The sequence below is a fragment of the Aptenodytes patagonicus genome, chromosome 3 (assembly GCF_965638725.1).
Source record: "Aptenodytes patagonicus chromosome 3, bAptPat1.pri.cur, whole genome shotgun sequence".
In the NCBI taxonomy this organism is placed as follows: domain Eukaryota; kingdom Metazoa; phylum Chordata; class Aves; order Sphenisciformes; family Spheniscidae; genus Aptenodytes; species Aptenodytes patagonicus.
Genome location: NC_134951.1, coordinates 24,888,431 through 24,909,101, shown reverse-complemented (window position 1 = coordinate 24,909,101; position 20,671 = coordinate 24,888,431). Strand labels below are relative to the sequence as shown.

At 38.0% G+C, this 20,671-nt stretch overlaps 1 protein-coding gene across 2 annotated transcripts in view; it reads right to left on the bottom strand.

The window, feature by feature from the left end:
* Positions 1 to 20,671, bottom strand: part of MYOM2 (myomesin 2) — a 95,887-nt gene that overhangs the window by 20,070 nt on the left and 55,146 nt on the right. For both annotated transcript variants that reach the window (XM_076332905.1, XM_076332904.1), the window contains exons 17-27: positions 17,611 to 17,732; positions 15,265 to 15,452; positions 12,570 to 12,696; positions 8,020 to 8,198; positions 7,736 to 7,850; positions 6,994 to 7,150; positions 6,783 to 6,889; positions 4,709 to 4,753; positions 4,110 to 4,246; positions 335 to 479; positions 163 to 222 (exon numbers count right to left, since the gene is read on the bottom strand). In XM_076332905.1, the coding sequence (XP_076189020.1) occupies positions 163 to 222; positions 335 to 479; positions 4,110 to 4,246; positions 4,709 to 4,753; positions 6,783 to 6,889; positions 6,994 to 7,150; positions 7,736 to 7,850; positions 8,020 to 8,198; positions 12,570 to 12,696; positions 15,265 to 15,452; positions 17,611 to 17,732 (1,382 nt within the window). The remainder of the gene's footprint in view (positions 1 to 162; positions 223 to 334; positions 480 to 4,109; positions 4,247 to 4,708; positions 4,754 to 6,782; positions 6,890 to 6,993; positions 7,151 to 7,735; positions 7,851 to 8,019; positions 8,199 to 12,569; positions 12,697 to 15,264; positions 15,453 to 17,610; positions 17,733 to 20,671) is intronic.

Sequence of the window (20,671 nt, the reverse complement as noted above, 5' to 3'; positions counted from 1 at the left end):
ATGCTGGAAAATAAGATCCACCAAGGGTTCAGTGTCTCCTCAAACTGGGCAATATACTCACCTTCTAAAGAAATCAATGGAAGTTGGAAGCACTTAGTATTCACCAGGGATGCATCATTAGCTGCAAACTGGGCCTAAAATCACCAGTCTACTCTGTCTTACCTTGCTTTCTGAGAAATTCCTTTCGCTGGAGCTCAGACTCAGCCAATACTGCCTTGAATGCTAGATTTTAGAAGAGGTGAATGAAAAATGAGTTAGTTACAAAATTACTCAAAGAATAATTGAAGTTCATTTCTTCATCAGAGTCAAAGTTTCAATGTTTCAGTGAACATACCATCTCCGATGAGAACTAATGAAGACTGGTTCTTGGCCTTTCCATCTTGAATCTGTACTGTGTAGGTACCTTCATTGTCAATTGTAAATCGGTCCATCACCATTTCTATAATGCCATTTGAACGGTCACAATTTATTTTATGCCTCTGAAATAAACAAATAATAACTTTACTCTAGTATAGTGTAAATTACTTATGATTCCCTATCGAATTAATCATGTTTTATATTCCTGCCTCCACACAATCTTTTTCATGTCCTTTTAATTGTAAACTATGGAAACAGGCCTGTGCTTTTATTTACTGTTGTACAACAAGATCCCAGTGGTGTCAGAAACCTCTGTGTGCAGCTGCATTTGGAATCCTTGAGTCATCATAATACAGGTGGTTTGGATTTAAAAATAATAGTTTATGGCACTATGCATGTTTGAAGAAGAGCCTACACAGCCATCCTTTAGCTGCATTACAGCTTCCAGTTCAACAAAGGGTTTTGCTAGGTTGAAGCACTATTCCTAGCAGAGTCCAGAAACAGCTGGAGGTATTATGTTTGTAGACACAAATGTGGATCTCCAAATAAATCCACCGCAACAAATCCAAAAAGTCATCACTACTAAATATCTTTGAGACATATGTGGCAGTTCAATACTGGATCTTATTTTCTCACTAAAAAAGTTTATTTAGGAAGGGTATAATGATTTGCTCATCTAATGCTAGGTATTTTTTTCAAAGAACTTTAAAGTGCAAGACCATGAGAACAGTAACTTGTGCAAAACCAACAAAGCTTCTGGGAATTAAGAAGATCAACCAAGTCCAGCAAAAGAGAATTAGAATTCTGTCAAAACATCTAGTTACCTACTAAAGTGCTTCCAGAATACCCAAAACACCAAATATTGACTTGAATTCAAAGTTAAATATGCTTTTCACTGTTTGTGTCCTTTTTGTATTTGCTTTCTATTAAATATTCCAGAAAGATAAGTTATTGGCAAGCATCGTCAAGGAAACAGAAAATTGCAAGCAAATATTGGACAATACTTGCAAAATATGTTTTGAATTTGCAGGTACTATTTTAGATACAACTATCTTTTACTAAGCAATATCATCTTCCATTCAGTGAGTAACAACCATGAGGACTGTGTGTCCCACTAACAGTGATGTTGTTTGAATCTTAACTAACAAATTCCTAAAGCAAAGCAAAAATAATCCACAGAAGTTATTTGGTGAATACTTTTAGGTAACCAATGCAGCGATGGATATTACACACTAACTGTTCCGTTCATGATGGGACAGAAAAGTAAATGTCACCATCTAGAAGGAGTTCTATGCAGTAAATTATTATAGACCTGGTTACTGTTAAAAGGAGACATGATGCCTTATAAACAGCATGTTTTGATTAACCTTTTTATTGGACTCCAAAACTAGAAAAAGGTACCTAAAGCCACAGGTAGATGAAGTTTAGGAAAGGGGAAGAAAGAAGGAAGGAAAAAAAAGCTAGTAAAAATACCACTTATTAAACTCTCTAGGACCACTTCCTTAAGTGGAAGAACCTTTAAGTACTGATCCAAAATTAGTAGGGATGACCCCACAGATATATCTGCTTCAGCTTTGAGGGACACCTCCTGGCCAGCCTCAAGAACAGATTCACTGTTGTATAGACAACAAGCCTGGAAGAATAGTGTAGACATAGTCAAGATGTTTAACATTCATTACTGGTACTTTCAAATGTACAAATAGTACCAGTTTGAATCTTAATGGGGTAACTAAGAATGAAGAAAGAGAAAAGATAATGGAATTAACAAAGCAGTAGCCAACAGATGGATTAGGATAACAATTTATTAAATAAATGACTTAGAAGAGACTGAGGTATAACTTTTATATAAAATAACGAGGGAAAATGCTCATATAATTTGGATATACACTTCCCCATATATAGTTCAAAGAAAGATATAATGTCAAAGAATAAGACAAGATTTAATTAATCAGTAAATTAAGTAGAAAAAATACTTATGCAAGAGGTCATCTGTAAGAGTTGAGGAGATAGGTCAGGTAGGTTAAAAACAGAAGTTATAAACTTCACCAAACTATCAAAAAGTGCAAATTCAAATTCTTGCTTACAGTCTCTTGCCCACGGAGGTCAAGGACATCACTTGCATTTGTTTCATGAGTTCTCAGGGAGAATGTTAAATTGAGATTTGCCAGAAACAGAAAAAGAAGAGCAATGTTTATGTTTTAATCTGATCCTATATCACACTTCTAGATTTTTTTTTACTTCTTGCTTTTGGGTAAAGGAAAAAAAATATTAAAAGATTAAAATGACAGCTGATTAAATGGGGCCCAGTTCATTCCATTCTCAGATTATTTTGAAATCTTACTGAAACCGTTCCCTGTTAGGACCTAGAAGGAAAAATTTATCACTTCAGCCAATGTCAAGAATCAGACTACAATTCACCAACATAACGGTCTATTGAACATGTTCAGTGACTGTAGCCCAGTCTCCAGGCAGGTTTTAGAGTGTAATTAGGCTTCTAACTATTGCCATTATGCAGCAAGATGAAGTTCAATGATTTTATGGGCACCATAAATACTAGGCTTTTATGTGACTTTCCACAAAAATATCATCAGTCTCCAAACATAAATGTCACCTGTGGGTTACTAATTAAAGAGGTGAAATAATGCAGCTCCACTTCAAGACTCTCTCTGATGTCAACGCTTCCAAAACATATGCAAACTAAAAATAGCTCATTCTGTTCCACTAACATTGCCAAGACAGAATATTGTCATTTCAATACATCCTAGTCACTAATATTCAGGTTTTCAGTGCTATAGTTTATTACTTCTTAAAGTAAGAAAAACAGAGAAGTATTTTACTCAGAAACACTTCTTCCACTTGTCAATATGTAATTAAAGTAAATGCTCTTTGCTTTTCTATGGTATAAAAATGCTGATAAGCTTCTCTGGCCAAAACCAGGCTTTGCATTCTCAGGAATAAACTGAACCTTTCAAACAGCTGCACTGGAGGTGGATTCCTCACAGGAAAAGATATTTCCAGTGCTGTACTTTATGCCCAGTAGACGAACCATACTCCAGCCCTGCAAAGGCATGACCTTGCTTTCTTCTCAGCCCAATCTGACCACTTTTTTGTGTCCCTTTCTCTGAAAGGTCTTCCCAGAGCTATAAAAATGCAGGAAGCTGGTGGCCTGCCCTTTCATCTCCATGTAGCCATTCAATGCCCATTTAGTGTCTAGGCCAAAATTAAAAAAAAAAAAAAATAGAAAGTGACACCATCTAAAAGTTTTATATCTATGACCATTGTTGCATTGCCAAGTGCCTCCCACATTATATGTAAATCTAGTAGCAGTAGCCTCAGAGGGTCTCTGGGAACAGCATGTCTTGCTGGTTTGGAGTCCAAAACTGTACTTGAAGCAGCTTTTATGTCTTGAGCTATTTTCCTAAAATATTTGTGCACTACTTTTAATCAAATGTGCTTAATACTGGTCTGTGTCTAATTTCTCCTTCTCTTTGGCTGTTGGTCATCTAGCTACCCAAAATGAATACAGACTTCTGAGGGTTAAATTTTGCTCTCTTTTTTTGGTATGAATAGGCTCGCTCTGCAACAGGAATTCTATACTGGAAAAAAGATTCAAGTTAAAGATTGACATTCCTTTCAGGTATTATCAGACCTTAATAACATGGTTTTAAGCAACTATAAAAATAGAATACCTATTAATGCATAAAGGTTTATTAAACAAAATCACATATATATAGTACTCAATATGTACTTACATCACTGTTTTCAACTTCTTTATCATTAATAACGAATCTGAAGGTAGAATCTGGTGATAAGCTTTCAGCCTGAATCCAGAAACGAACTTCTCCTTTCTCAAGAAGCTCATAAGCTAATTCTGATTTCAGAGGTATTGCTGCAGAAAGAAAAGCAACCAAAAGTCAATAATGCATGAATCCTTATGAAAAAAAGGACTATTGTAGTAAAGTATTAGTATCTCCCTATTATTTACGGAATGCTACATAGAATAAATTTTATGCAGGGAAAAGACATCTAATGCAGTCTTTGGCTGAATTTTAAATTAATTTCTCAAAGGGAGAAAATAATTTACAGCTTATAGTTTGCACATCGTTTAAGGAATTGGCTAGTAGCAACCTATAGTCTATTGTCAAAGTTAAACTTCAAAAGACTTTTAGGCAATGATTTTATTCAATGCAAACTAATATTCTTCTAAATGAATGGAAAGATAAGGAAGCAAGTTGTTCCATGAAAAATGAAGCTGCCATTGTCTCAGGAAGAACCTTTTTGGAACTCCAGTCATTAGTATGTAATTATATTTCTTCTAGAAGTATCAAATAGATTCAGATCTTCAACTTACTTGGATTCTTTATTTCGTTGCTTAATGTCATCAAACGTTCAAACTCTAAAATTAAGAAAAATATTCATGTTTTAATTTATTCTGAAAAATGCAGTCAGAAAACAAGTGTCAAAGAAGGTACATATCAGCATCAGCAGATAATCTCCTTAAGTCTTATATGTGAAATACCCGACTCTCTTCAGAAAATGATGACTAAAAAACGAGATTTAAGAAACTTAAAATTCTGATACATGGGTTTAGCAAGTGTTCCTATTTCACGCATTTTCATGCACACTCTCTTATGCAAAAGAATCTAAACAAGGGACAAAACCTATTTTAAACTCTCTATGGGATTTAAATGAAAGATGGGAGACAATAGCTTCTAAGCATTGTATGAGGTTCCTTTATCTGCTGACTTCCTTTCTGACACTGTACCTGAAAAGTTTGTTTTACTGTGGCAGGAAACAAGATTGAGTGCAGGTTAGTCTGAAAAAGATACAGTAAATTCTATTTAATGCACTAAATCCTCATGAATGCTGTGTGAGAGTCTAGAAATCACTTTGTTAGATTTTCATACTAACCCTCTTTATCATATTCATTACTAATAAGGACTTGGAAGATGAACATTACTGCCAATTCCAAATTTACAGATAGTGTAAAGACCAGAGGAAATTAGCAAGGATTTATGACATGGTCAAGGATTTAGCAAAATTACAGGAGAATTTATAGCATTTGAGGAAAAAAGTGGGCAGTGAAATAATGGTTTTCAGTGTTAAGATACAAAATCTGACACATGTGCAGGGATCCAGTACAAATAAAAGTGTAATTTTGAGTGACAGATATGACCAGGAAAGACATGGGCTAAGTATGGGATGGGAAACACCTTCAGTGCTCTTCTACAAAAAAACCTTTGAAGGTGGGACTGATGGTAACAAGACCTATAGACAGATTTCAGTGATGCTTCAAAACTAAGCCAAAGGGAAGTTCCCATGATCAAATGCATATCTGTCTTTTCCTACAGTATTCATTGGAAAATTAGAAATATTACAAGTTTAGCTTCCCTAGAAGAAGCAGATATTGGTAATGACTGAGTCCACATAAATGGTCCATGTCCTGGAGAACCATATTTTTTGTGGCTGCACACAGGTTTCTTCTCAACACCTACTTTGAATGGGAGGTTTGACGTGGTTCGCACTGTGATAAAAGACCTGCCTACTATCAGACTCACACTCGGTCTCATCTCCTCTCCTTAAATGACTTAGAAAGAAGGTGAGTAGAGGGATTTTCATGCTTAAGGAACTGGGAATAGCAAATACAGCCTGTGGACTGGGAAAGCACCAAAGTAATTTTTGTGCTATTTAAAAATAGCAAAGTCCCCCCCTTTGCCTTTCATCTCAGCACCTCTCAATGGCAAACCAAAGTCAGACTGAAGCAAATTCATTGCAACTCCAATGAAACAAAATAGCTACAATAAAATAAAGCAAAACTAATCTAAATTTAAGCCAAAGGATAATTTAACCCAATGTATTCAGATCTTGTTAAAGCAACATCCCTTTTCTCACATTCTTCTCACTAATTCTCTGCATCTCAGTTATATGAAATTTTATCTAGACCTTCAAGGTCTGTCTCTATATTAGGCTCCTTGGTAAGCAGAGATCTGATGGTAGCTTTACAGCTAACAGAGAACCAGTTAGTATAAGATGTGAAAGGCTATAAAGTCAAAGCACAGCAAAAGTGACGTACTAGAGAGAGAGATTCAAAAAACAGTGAGAAAAAGCAACATTTTCAGACATTTAACTGAAAGTGTAACAGATATTTGCAAACAGCATTATAGTCCCAGCATAAAGAAAACAATTCTAATTGGGCATATTCTTTATCTTTTTTTAAATAAAATATTGCCTTAAGTTATCCCAACTTTCATTATTGTGATACTCTGAAAAATAAGTAATCACACAAAGCCTATTGTGTGGTCTTTTTTGTTTTTCCTTAATGCATAGGAAAGAATGTGAGAGTTGTGGGGTTCTTTTTTTTCTTGGAAAATTTTTAGTGCAGTTGTGATAAAATGAAGAAAGACTTGAGATGGTAAGGACCTTACCTTCATCATCCATAACGAAGCTGGATGAAACCCCATCTGTGTCACTAACTGAGATAGAATAAGTTCCCAAGTCTGATTTATCAGGATTTTTGAAGTACAGCTTAGAACTAAAATTATCAATAAAGAAGGATATAATTAGAAGGGTTTCTCATGTTACTGAGGTTTTTAACAGGACAAACTTCTAATAATTTGATCGACAGGCATGACTTACTGATTTCCTTCTGTTTCAATCTTAAACTTATCAGAATCATCAATCTCCTCATACGATTTACCCCATGCAAAATGAGATGCATCTGTAGCTTCTTTGCACTCAAAAGCCAGGAAAATATTACCCTCATCATCCACACCTGAAAAGATTTCTTTTGTTCCTGCAAAATAAGAATCAACTCAAATGTCAAGGCTGCATTTTTCTTTCAAGCTGCAATTCAGAAATTACTAAAGCCCATGCAAACTTTATCCATCTTCGCTAACAGATACTGATCTTACTTGCAGATCTTGAAGCATGTTTATGTCATATGCTGACTCAGCATCACATACTAGCAAGATTCTTACTCTATACAAAAAAAAGAATACTAAAAATAAGAAATGCTTATTGAGAAACAAGTCTATAAAATGAAACTGAATATGAGAAGATATGAACAGTTTAAGTAAATTAATTTTATTATCACTCTTGAAGCTTTAATAAATGTGTTGTCATAGTTCTTTTCACTCACAGCAAGTAGCACCTTTGTTTATGAGAATGAAAACCTAAAATAACTGATTATCAAATATTTCCTGCATTAAGTAAAGCAAAAAGTCTTGACAGTACCTCTGTATCCACATGATTTTTTCTTTAAGTTTTAAGGCTAAGAGAAATACTTATCTGTGCTACAATACCAAATCAGATGACTGATTAAATTCACTTCTAAGTATTTCAGTATTTTAGAAGCGGAGGAGATAAAACAGTTCATTACCTGGCCGTGCCTTGACAAGCACTGGTTCAGATATCTCAGATGACTTGCCTACCCCAGCATCATTCACTGCACGAACTTTGAAAACATAGGTATGACCCTCATGTAAATCAGTGACCTTGAACAAGATAAAGAGCAAAGCCAATTTAAAAAACAATCTAAACTCTTTTATTTACTTATATGAAGATGTTAGGAGAAGCCCAAGTTCAAATACACTTCTTTGTTGTACTCAATCAGATGTTTTCAGAACTCAGTTTTGAATTAACACTAACTAATGAAAATGTTACCTTAAAATAGCGCTTTGAAGTAGGTTTTTCATTAGCAGTGATCCAGTCTTCTGTATCGACTTCCTTATAGTCCACTAAATACCCAGTAATAGGGCTTTTGCCTTCATACACAGGAGCTTTCCACAGAAGAACCAGTGATGTATTTCTAACTTCACAAACCGTGAGATCATAGGCAGGACCTAAAATATTTCAAATTTGGAGGTTCACTTCAATATAATAAAGTTTTGCAAACTGGCCCTGTAGAGGCCAAAATGCACCACTTCAATTTTTTTTTACTGTGTTTGCTTTCAAAAATCTCATCCTTTACAATAAACCTGGTATATGTGGTATTTAGGTCATTTTCCCCTCATGGCTGTATACAGCAATACCTGCTTCATGCAGTGAGTGACAGTAGTATTCTGAAGCATACATTCTTAGCTAGATCTCAGTAACTCCATTTTAAGGAAACATTATTCATGTGGAAAATCCATGCAGTTTAAAATTTTCCAACAAGTAACAGAGGTTTCTTGTCTATTATTTAATTCACCAGCCCCACATCAAAGTTGCTTCACTGAGCCTGACTCTGGTTCATAATTCAGCATCAGGATTTTCATTTTTTGTTGGTATACATGAACCATGATCCTTCAGACTAATCCAAAACCCACTGGCACCAGTGGACTTTGGATCAGGTTTCTTATTCCCTAACAGAAGAATTTTTCATTGTGAGGTGGGTAATGGTAGCCAAGAAAAACTTCTCAAGAGGATGTCTGTTAGGGGAACTATTTACACCAAAAACATCCTGATGCTCTATGAATAAGTAAGAGTTCATACCTTTGCAGCTATCAGGTTATGTTCTCCCTACTATACTTTCCTTCTCCTTCACTTAACTGTTCTAGTGCCATTCAGTTTAACTTGTAGCATTTATTTTTTACTATACTCTTGATATTTATTTATACCAGTAGACTGTAAAGGCATAGTCATATCAGTTTCCTAGCATGGTGAAAACACCCATGACAGAATATTGATATTCAGCCAAATAATGTAGCTGGAAGCTTGCTTCATGTGCTTTAAATTTAGAGTAAGGAAACCTGAAAGTACCTGAGACTTTGGGATTTTCTCAGTGTTGTCAGTTTGTCCTAATTCAAGATAGTACTTTTCCCTACAACAAGTCTCATCATTTAAAATGAAGAAGAGTAGAAAAACCTTACAAATAAACCTGATTGTCATTTCAGCTTACATGATGTTAACCAGTGGTGAATGAACATGAAATTTGTAAAGGATGATATTCAGCAAATATACAGCAAAAACAGTAGAAAAGTGTTTCTCCATAGTGGATAAGCACATTTCAGAAAAGAAACATATGAGTACCTGTTGCAGACCTTATGAGGGTAAATACTATTTTTCTCATTGAAAGACTGCAATTTTCAAGGAGCCTAAAGCCTTCTCTCAGGGGTCTTTAAAAATCCCAACCTAAATGTCTATATATACACTGATAATTAAAATTCCACTGGCAGATGCACCTGCTAGAAATCTAGACAGTAGAAGAAAATGTGTAATAAAGTATGTTCTATTCTGAGGATTCTGAGATCACAGACATTTCATTTTTTTTTAAAGTCATGTAAAATAATTCATTAGCTATCATTGCTAACTCAGAGAGGCTCACAGAGATACCTAAGACTAGAGTTCTGTAGAAGGATGAAATAATTATGGGCTCTGGGCAAGGAATCCATCACTCACACTGGAAATCCTGCAAGGAGTTTTGGCCTTTCTAAGGAAACCTCTCTTCCATATCAAAAGGTGGAAGAATATTTTGTTGACACTAGGAGTATATTGCAGTCACGTTACATTAGTCTTCAGTATCTTTAGTAAGTCAGGGAAGAGGGTCAGCCTCTTTCTCCCAGTCTTAAATCTCAATTATTTCGTTTCATTATTGCTAAGCCATTGTTTAAAAACTTATTCTAAAAAAGGTTTGTGACATATTTTAACAGGTTTGGCGATTTGGGGGGGGATGAGGGCGTTGTTTGTTTGTGGTGGTTTTTTAAGCAGGAAGAATGCAATACACTCTGTTCAACTAGTTTCATAATGAGAACAATGCAATCGGCCAAGGAGTAGAAAGGTCAGATTGTTCATTATGAAAATGGAAATTTCACTCTCTTCATTTCCTGAAAGTGCCTTTTATTTTATTTCTTTATGTATCATTTAAAATGAAGGATAATCTTCACTTGTTTACACACTAGGCAATTTCACTGACGTTTTGAAAACACTGTAGAGAGTATAGATCACAGATCCTTTCTTTAAGGAAAATAATTGTTCCACTGATGATGCATTTATACTAAATATTACAAAATGATAAGAAAATGTAATTAACACAAAGGGAGTTAAGGTCAGGAGATTAAACATTTTGTTATTGACAGCTTTGCCATATTATTAACTCCAGAAGGTAAGATTTATGAACTCAGAAGAATTTAGCTAGAAAGCATGGAGAACAACTCTGACAAGCAGTTTTGCAGAAAAGAATCTGGGCGTTAAAAAGAAGTAAACTTGGAACTTAGCATAACAGTGTAATGTTTTTCTAAAAAGGCAACTAGAAGGGAATTTGTAAGCAGGCAAATAACTGTAGGGGGTGTGGAGTTACCATTTCTCTGCTCAGCATTGAAAAAACTTTATTTGAAATAATGGCTCCAGTTTGTGCACTGCCATTCAAGAAATACAAGAACCAACTAGAAAAAGTTCAAAGAATAGCAAAAAAAATGTTTATTTAGAGATAGGAAATACATGATCTATGGGGAAAGGTTGTGTGAACCGGATTTTGTCAACTTAAGGGGAAAGCTAGGGGTCTGATAAAGTCTTTAAACACATAGAAAAGCTGTTGCCAAGGGGAAAAGAATAATCTCTTCTTCGTGTCCTTGGTGGACAGGACAAGAAGCAAACAGGCTTAAATTGCAGGAAGAAAGATTAAGGAATATTAGAAAAACTTCTAAACTGTAAGATTAGGAATAGATCCTGTCCAAAGAACCTGGACTTTTTCATGGGTAGAAGTCTTTAAGGATGGATTAGACAAGCTTCTCTCAGTGAGACAGGTATAGCTGAACCTGTGTGTGGGCAAGCAGTTGAATTAGATGACATTTGAGAGTCTTTCCTAGTAAGTGATTCCATGATCTTACTGAACTTTTTCTTGTTCCAGGCAAGAATCACTTTTAATATATAACATAGACAAGAAAACTGAAAATTTCCTGCCTTCTTATGCTAATTGTGCCTTTTTGAAATCACTAAAAATTCCAGTAGTTTTACAAAACCAGATTTAGGGGTTGGATTTTTTTTTCCTTACTGAGAAAATAACTGCATGAACGTTTAGGCATGAAACAGATGTGTGTAGGTGTCGGACAGCTCCTGATGACATAAACAAGTATTAGAATGGATCCTTAATTGCGTACCAAAGCTCAATGTCATAAATAGAATTCGATTTAACAACACAGCAGTATTTTACAGCATTTTGGGGAAAGGAAGGTAGAAATATATTAAAGTGGAAGGTGCCTGTGTTTTCATTATGGGCTATACTGTGACACCTTTTGTTTAGGCAAATCAGTACCAGCCATCAGAAATAGCTTCAGCAAAAGTGTTGCTCGCTATGAGTGAGGGTGTCATAAAATAAGCAGATGGGCCTTCAAAAACCCTTTCCTAGATTATTTACAGAACTTGAGCGTTACTGAGAGGAACCAATTCCCTAGAAGTCTAACATTTAGGCACAAATTTATATGCTCACATGAGGTAGACTAAAGTTTCACTTTCTTTCGCTGGGGGTCCTGAATTCACAATACTTCTTATTTAACATATTTTACAGAGTTAGCATGGCAATTAACAATCTTCAGCTACATCTACACTGCTAAACTACAGACAACCTAAACACAGGTTTGAGTACTAGCACAGAGTCTTTCCTACTGTGTGTTAGCACATTTGTTGTAACACCTGACTAATAATAATCTCTCAGGTAACACCTGGGTACAATCTGGGGAAAACACATAAATAAGAGCACACTAGCTGAGACTGGGAGACTTTAGCTGTAAAGTGTGAGCTATGCTGTGCTACTTGCCTCTATGTCAAGAAACAGGCCCCTGTTGTGTCTTATTTATGAACAAAAACTATAGTTTTGGAGTCTGAAACTCCAGGAATATTCTTAATGGGCTGCAATTATGGTGGAGGGATGCCTATGTATGGTATAGGTGGTGCGTGTGAGGTGGAGCTTGAAGGGCTGGGGATGAAGAGCTGATTGGTAGAGATAAAAACAGACTAAAGGCTGAAGACTTTCTGCTCTGAGCTGATCTGGACAGTGAAAGGAGGAGACACTCAGCAGGCTAAGTAAAGGTCACTCACTTCACAGGACATTCAATGTCATCAGTGGGGATGTGGAGGTAGCTTTTAACAGGAGATCTCAGAAGCAATGGCAATCTCAACAGGTAATACGACAGAAATGAACCAAAAGACATCCAGCAGAGTTTGGCTGGAACATTACACTGACTGTGTTTTAAGGAGTTTATATTGAACTGAAATTCATGAGGAACTAATAGACTTACCAGGTTCTGGCATAGTCCAGGCTTTACACTTAAAATGCTCACTGGGATCTGAAGGTTGACCTATTCCAACCAGATTTGCAGCAGCAACTTTGAATTCATAGAAGGCATCTTCTGTCAAATCCTCTACCTTTTTTGAGAAAACAGTTCAATATCTCAAAAGCCACAATTTATATTCTTTTAATAAATTACATACTTAAAAATAAGCATTCTGACATTCGTTAATTAATTATCAGGCCTTACTGCTGTGCTGGAGTACTGGAAGGATCTAATTTGAAGATTTTACTCTTAAACCAAACACACTGTAGACATCTACATTGTACTTCCATGTTTCAGTCACATCATCCTAAGAATAACAGCACTCAATATATTGGCATGAGAGGCTGTAAAAGGTTAGAGCAAAGGTCCAGGGAGCCCACTCAATGAATGACCACTAGCAGATACTTATGGGTTAGTGTTCTAACATGAAATACCTTCTTGCATTGCTTATGAATGGCTATTCATAAGCCATTCACTTAAGCAAGAGTTCAAATGGTGTTTTGGTCTAAAGAGGTCATAGTGGACTGACCAGGGAAGAAGGGAAAACAACAGGGAACTAAAGGAAAAGCCAATCCCATTAGTTCAGCGGTGTGCTGATATAACTCTGGGAAAGATTCTCTCAGTAATTTTTTCTGGCTTGTATGCGTCTTTCTCTTAATATTACCTACCATTACAAAGTGAGGAAGTAAGCACTGGAAATGGGATGACCAGAATCCGTGCTATACCTCTACAAATGTCCCTGGTAAATGAACCCTGACTTATCTAATGAGTCCATCACCACATCACCATCTCAGATTTTGAGATGAAGGTAGACAAGCTATAAGACATGAGCTTCTTGACACCCTGAGCACCTCATGGTAGCAGCCGTCTTCCATCCTTCCTCTTCCAGACCACTTAAATACAATAATCAAGTCTTCTACACCTCAGTCCTCTGCATAATTTTCCCAAAATTGTATTTAATCATATGTCTCAAGAGAAAGAGGTAGCTGAGGATAGTACTTCTAGTGGAGATACTGAACAGTTTTAGATTTTCATGAATAAATAAACTATAACTATATTCTCTGAAAATGTGAGATAAAAAAGGATTTTGGTGTGATTTTTTTAATGGTAACAAACATATGATGGGATGATAACAAGCATATGATGGGGTAGCATCAAATACAAGACCAAAGCAAACAATGTAAGCTAGGAAAAGTCAGGCACTAACACAATTTAGATAGAATTTCCTGAAGGTAGAGAGCTATATAGTGATTCACAAGACAGAATAACAGCTCAGCCTGTAAAAATGGTTTTGAAATCCCAGGTTATTAAGGGAAAGAATATTTGTGGGGTTCCCATAGAATTATTTAATCAGAGAGGGTTAAACCTTTAGTGATTTCCCAGTGCTGTACTGTATATCTCAGGGCCTTCTCTGCTTGCAGTTTGTCATAAAATATTCTCTGCTACTAAAAGCTGTCTTATTTTTATTTCCCATCAGTATTTCAGATTCCAGTCATTCAAACTAATGTATGAAGATGCACCTTCAGGCACAAATACAGTTACTGGCAGGACTGAGACTTAAATATCCAATTAATTAAACTCCAAATGGTTTCCCTTACTTTACATTACTCACTTGTTTACAAATGCATTAAAAAATGAAAATACCTGGAAAGCATTGCTTAGTATTGCCTTTTCATGCCTATCCTACCCACCCTTTTTTATTTCTCAACATCCATGCTCCATCTGCTATGTCAGAGGTGCCAGTTATAAACTCAATCACAGGCATACATACTCCTGAGTATTGCTGGCTGCCTTCTGTGCATGAAACATTCTTCCTGAGCTCATCTACAGCATTATTTTCTACTTCAGTGTCAAATATCTGCTGAGGACTTACTTCTGCCCTGAGGTTTATAGGAAAGTTGCTGACTTGCAGAAATAATTTTAAGAAGTATTTGAGAATAAAATCTGATTGTTTAACTTAATTTAACAAGCATTAGATTGATTAATTACTTGCTACATCCTATCTTCCTAACCTTTCTTCATGGAAGTTCACATCAAAATTTTCCTCTCTTAAGAAACATTGAATACATTGTAAGTGCAACCAGAAGTAATTTATTTCAAAACTAAAATCATTGCTCTGGTACTCTGGAAAGGAGGCAATGAGGCATAATGCTAGGTTTATTAATACACTTCCCTTTCCAGCTGAAGGCAGATTTTGAGAGTAAGAACAGGGACAGTTACCTTTGTTCTCAGCCCATCTCCATTTCATTTACAAGTCTCCAGTTCTACAGACAGCACGGTCATCTGTCCTGCTAAATGCTTCCATCCTTTCTCTGCGTGTTATTACAGTGGTGATACATATACTGCTCCTTAATGAATATAGTTTATGAAGCATTTTATAGCTCGTCTTGTTCTTTGTGAAAAATGTGCTTCACAACTTTTTCCTCAAAAGTTTCCTCATCTGAGTGGCCTTATTGGTCTTGGAATTTCATAGTAGGGGATGGCACTGATTGTCTACCCCAGTTTTTAGGCTTGTTGCACTCCAAAATACACAATGGAAGGGGCTGTTTTTGTTGTAGTAAGTATTTAAAGAACTTCTCTGCAAGAAAGTAGAACTCTGACAAAAGCAAAGAAATAGTACAAATCAACTCCAGAAAGATAATGATTAAAAAGTACCAACCGTATAAATCGTCCGGGTAATAAGGGAAGAATTGACTTCATGCCAGTTTTGATGGTTAGCTTCCCGTTTATCCATATAATAACCAAGGATTGGTGAACCTCCGCTGTACTTTGGTGCTTTCCAGCCAAGGGTCATTGAATGACCATCACAGTTCAGAAGCGTGATACCATGAGGATATGATGGACAAGCTATAAGGAAGTAAGTATCCTGAGAGTTAGAACAGAGTCTAAAACACTGCAGTGTAGCTGTTGTTCAGCATTTTTTGTATTGCTTTTGTTTTCTGCAGTGTACTGCTATCGGTTGCATATCAGTAACAAAGTAGTTGTAAAGCTGCTGATCAACATTAATTTTATCTCCAAACATAAACGTGGAAGCTTTTGAAACATCTGCCTAATGTGCTGCCTTCTCAGGAGATAGCAAGAAGGAATAGGTGATCTTTGGTGTGGAAATGGTAATGCCAGCAAAAGTGTCTCCAGACCAAACATTATGCTAGAAGATTGAAATGGATCAGAAGAGCTTTTCCTGCTAAGAACCAAATAAGCTGCTGGAATAGAGTAAGAATCACCCAATAAGAAAAAAAAAAAAGGCTATGAACATAAATGAAATGAAGTCATATGACTGTCTGATCTACGGCCTTCCCCTCCTATCCCCATATTATATGCCTACTTCAGACTGACAGTGCTTTCTGGCCTATAAGGAATAGAAAATATTTAGACTTTCACTAGCTTAACTTATGTTGAGGCAGAAAAGACATTTCCTTCATGAGTTTACCTTCGTGAGTTTGCTTCCATCTGTAGCAGAAGCAGAAATGTCACCCAGGCATCTTCCTAGAGATTAAGAAAACTGTTTTCCTGAGCTTTTTACACCCCTACTACTAGCAAACACCCTTTCTAGCAAGCGCTGTTCTGTATTTGCCATCCGTGCATGAAAGTTTGCCCAAAGATACCCCTTTCTTGACCCTGTTGTGCTGCAGTCAGTACAGGCTAAGCTCCTGCCCCTAAACTCATCTGATATTTTCAGTTGAATTACCAGTATAACTTGAGAGAATGTGACTTACCTCATTCAGAAGAGAATATGTTAGCAGAGGCCCTTAATACAGTCTTGTAGCTGTACTAGTGATCAGCATGAAAACAGAGAGTAATCAGCAGAACTGGCCTTTTGTTCTTTTTTTCAAATGTGGTGTTATACTCAGAGGCCATAAAACATGGCCTTTGCAATTATTACCTCTTCTTGGTAAATAAGAATGACCGTAGCAAACTCCTATAATTGCCCTTAAAATACTGCAGAAAGATTCTGTCCATGCTAATGTAAGTCACCTATAAATAGCCCTGCTAAATTCCTGTTAAGGCTACTGAAATGGATAAAAGCCATCCACATCCCATAAGTGTGTGTAAGATCCATGTGCTCTGTGTTTGGTGACATACCCCATGCAACTCTCATTTTCAAAACACACAGTGACAAAATAAAAGGTGCAAGTGCATTTACAACATAGGGGTGATAGATGTGAAAGTGTTTGTGCACCACCTACCCATATGAGACACACTTTGTCCTAAAAAAATCAAATAGAGTAAGTTTGTCAGTAACATCTCATCCAAATTTATCTTCTAATAGGCATTTCAATTATAAATCTTTTAGAGGATTATTTCTGATAAGTATGCCTGTTTGTCTTCTTCTCCAAGAGGTGGAGGCCATTCAGGTGGGGGAAAGGTGTTCTATTTTAAATTTTTCAGTATGAAACTGAAACTGTGCAGAAATTAAAATTGGACCATAGTAGCCCAGATCTGTGTACTTTTTGTTCTAAATATTTGTCCAGCTCTCCACTCAGCATGTGTCATTCCTACTGAAGGTTGCACAATGGATTGTTCTTACACTGAAATTTTGCTTGCAGGGTACCAGTGGAGGTAGATTGTGCTCCAGCCTGGAGTAGCCAAAAGGAATTTTCTGTTTAGTCCAGCCACACAGTAATGAAGTTTCCTGAAACTCTTCTAAACTGAGCAGATTCTGCACTAAACTGATTTGCACCACTCTAAATCACCCAGAAGCTAGTTGTCAAACTTAATCAAGATTTAGAGCTTCTTTGTTACAACTGAGGAACAGAAGGCAGCCTGGCTGTTACAGTGAATCTGACCCAATATTTCTATCAGATATTATGAATAACCCTTTTTTTTTTAACAATGTCTTTTCTCTGTAGAACAGCCACATGCCAGAACATAAACTTCACTAAGAGGATGTGTTCAATAGCTGCAAAATGTACCGTTATAGCAAATGAGACCAAAGGAGTTGATTGCTGAAAAGATGTAACTCATTCAAGAAACAAGAAGCTGAGTTGCACAGAATCATACTTACTAAGGGCTGCCTGTACTGTTATAGCCTCCGACTCCTGTGAGTTTTCACTGAATCCTGCAGCATTCACAGCTTTCACACGGAAGACATACTGCTCTCCAGTTTCCAAACCATGAACCACAAACCTGGGTTAAATAAAACATATCATGTATTAGTATATATTATACAAGAACCATTCTGTGCTGTAACGTGAAATCTTGGCAACAATAAGAAAGCACAACTTCATGAATGCTTCACAAAGGAAAATATTTCCAAGCAGTAAAACCGTAATACAATGATGTGATGTTGTACAATATAATTGGGTGGGACACTGGAACAAAAGTCACAGTACTCATTAAATTGCTAGTGCTGATCTACCAGATAGAGTCAGATAAACTATAATATTGTCGTGGTTTAACCTCAGTCCGCAACTGAGCACCACCCAGCCGCTCGCTCACTCCCCCCACCCCAGTGGGATGGGGGAGAGAATTGGAAGAGTAAAAGTGAGAAAAACTTGTGGGTTGAGATAAAAACAGTTTAATAATTGAAATAAAATAATAATAATAATAATATGATCATAATAATAATACACAAAGCAAGTGATGCACAGTGCAATTGCTCACCACCCGCCGACCGATGCCCAGCCAGTCCCCGAGCAGCGGCCCCCCCGGCCAGCTTTCCCCAGTTTATGTCCTGAGCGTGACGTCACATGGTATGGAATGTCCCTTTGGCCAGTTTGGCTGTGCCCCCTCCCAGCTTCTTGTGCACCTCCAGCCTTCTCAGTCGGTAGAGCATGGGAAGCTGAAAAGTGCTTGACTAGTGTAAGCACTGCTTAGCAACAACTAAAACATGGGTGTGTTATCAACTTTGTTCGCATCCTAAATCCAAACCACAGCACTGTACCAGCTACTAGGAAGGAAATTAACTCTATCCCTGCCGAAACCAGGACAATATCCACCCCTTATTCTATGCCATCTACGTCATGCTCAAGTTTCATATTTTCCGGTACATTTTCATTAATCACCACCCCCTATTTTTTTAATATATATATACACACACACACACACACACAGATATCGTTCCCTTAGTCTGTGGGCCATCCCTCTAAAATGTTCAGTGAGTTCATTTAGTCCATGACTTCGGGCTCCATCTGTCATAATAATCTTCCAGGGCAGGAAAAATGGAGATGGTATGTGATGTTGGACTGTTTCATGTTAAAGTCAGTTCTGGTATCATCATCAGATCATTGACTATTCTCACCCAAGATCAAATCCCCTTGAGGTACACATTGGAATTCCCCATCCTTCCACGTTATCCACCAAGTGCACCCAGGTCCTTGAGCAAAAGCAATCCCACGGATGCGTTTGCCTCTGCCCGAGGCAGGAATAACCCAAACTGTCTTCCCCAGCATATTTTTTATGTGCACTACAGGGACTTCATTCCCATCTACAGTACGTAGAAGTTCTGACTGGGCAGGGCCTGCTCGATTGGCAGATCCCCGAGTGTTGACTAAGCAGGTGGCCTTTGCTAAATGTGTATCCCAATGTTTGAACCTCCCGCCACCCATTGCTCTCAGTGTAGTCTTTAACAGTCCATTGTATCGTTCAATTTTCCCGGAGGCTGGTGCATGACAGGGGATGTGATACATCCACTCAATGCCGTGCTCTTTGGCCCAGGTGTCTATCAGGTTGTTTCGGAAATGAGTCCCATTGTCTGACTCAGTTCTTTCTGGGGTGCCATGTCGCCATAGGACTTGCTTTTCAAGGCCCAGGATAGTGTTCCGGGCAGTGCCATGGGGCACGGGATATGCTTCCAGCCATCCGGTGGTTGCCTCCACCATTGTAAGCACGTGGCGCTTGCCTTGGCGGGTTTGTAGGAAGGTGATATAATCGATCTGCCAGGCCTCCCCATATTTGTATTTCAGCCATCGTCTTCCATACCAAAGAGGTTTTAACCACTTGGCTTGCTTGATTGCAGCGCATGTTTCGCATTCATGGATAATCTGTGCAATAGTGTCCATGGTCAAGTCCACCTCTCGATCACGAGCCCATCTGTATGTTGCATTTCTTCCTTGGTGACCTGAGGTGTCATGGGCCCACCGAGCTAGAAATAATTCACCCTTATGTTGCCAGTCCAGACCCACCTGAGCCACTTCAATCTTAGCAGCCTGATCCACCTGCTGGTTGTTTTGATGTTCTTCCGTGGCCCAACTCTTGGGTACGTGAGCATTTACGTGACGGACTTTTACAACCAGGTTCTCCACCCGGGCAGCAATATCTTGCCACAATGCGGCAGCCCACATGGGTTTGCCTCTGCGCAGCCAGTTGCTCTGCTTCCATTGCTGCAGCCACCCCCACAGGGCATTTGCCACCATCCATGAGTCAGTATAGAGATAGAGCACTGGCCACTTTTCTCGGTCAGCAATGTCTAAAGCCAGCTGGATGGCCTTTACTTCTGCAAATTGGCTCGATTCACCTTCTCCTTCAGCCGTTTCTACAACTTGTCGCATAGGACTCCATACAGCAGCTTTCCACCTCCGATGCTTTCCCACAAGACGACAGGACCCATCAGTGAACAGGGCATATTGCTTCTCATTTTCTGGTAGTTCATTATACATTGGGGCCCCCTCAGCACGCGTTACCTCCTCCTCTGGCGATATTCCAAAATCTTTGCCCTCTGGCCAATCCATAATCACTTCCAAGATTCCTGGGCGACTGGGGTTTCCTATTTGAGCCCGTAGTGCGATCAGTGCGACCCACTTACTCCATGTAGCAACAGCTGCATGATGTGCAGAGGGGACCCTCCCTTTGAACATCCAGCCCAGCACCGGCAGTTGGGGTGGCCAGGAGGAGCTGTGCTTCAGTACCAACTACTTCTGAAGCAGCTCAAACCCCTTCATATGCTGCCAATATCTCTTTTTCAGTTGGAGTATAGCGGGCCTTGGATCCTCTGTATCCCCGACTACAAAACCCTAGGGGTCGACCTCGAGTATCCCCAGGTGCTTTCTGCCAGAGGCTCCCGGTAGGGCCATTCTCCCCGGCTGCGGTGTAGAGCACAGTTTTTACATCTTGTCCTGCCCGGACTG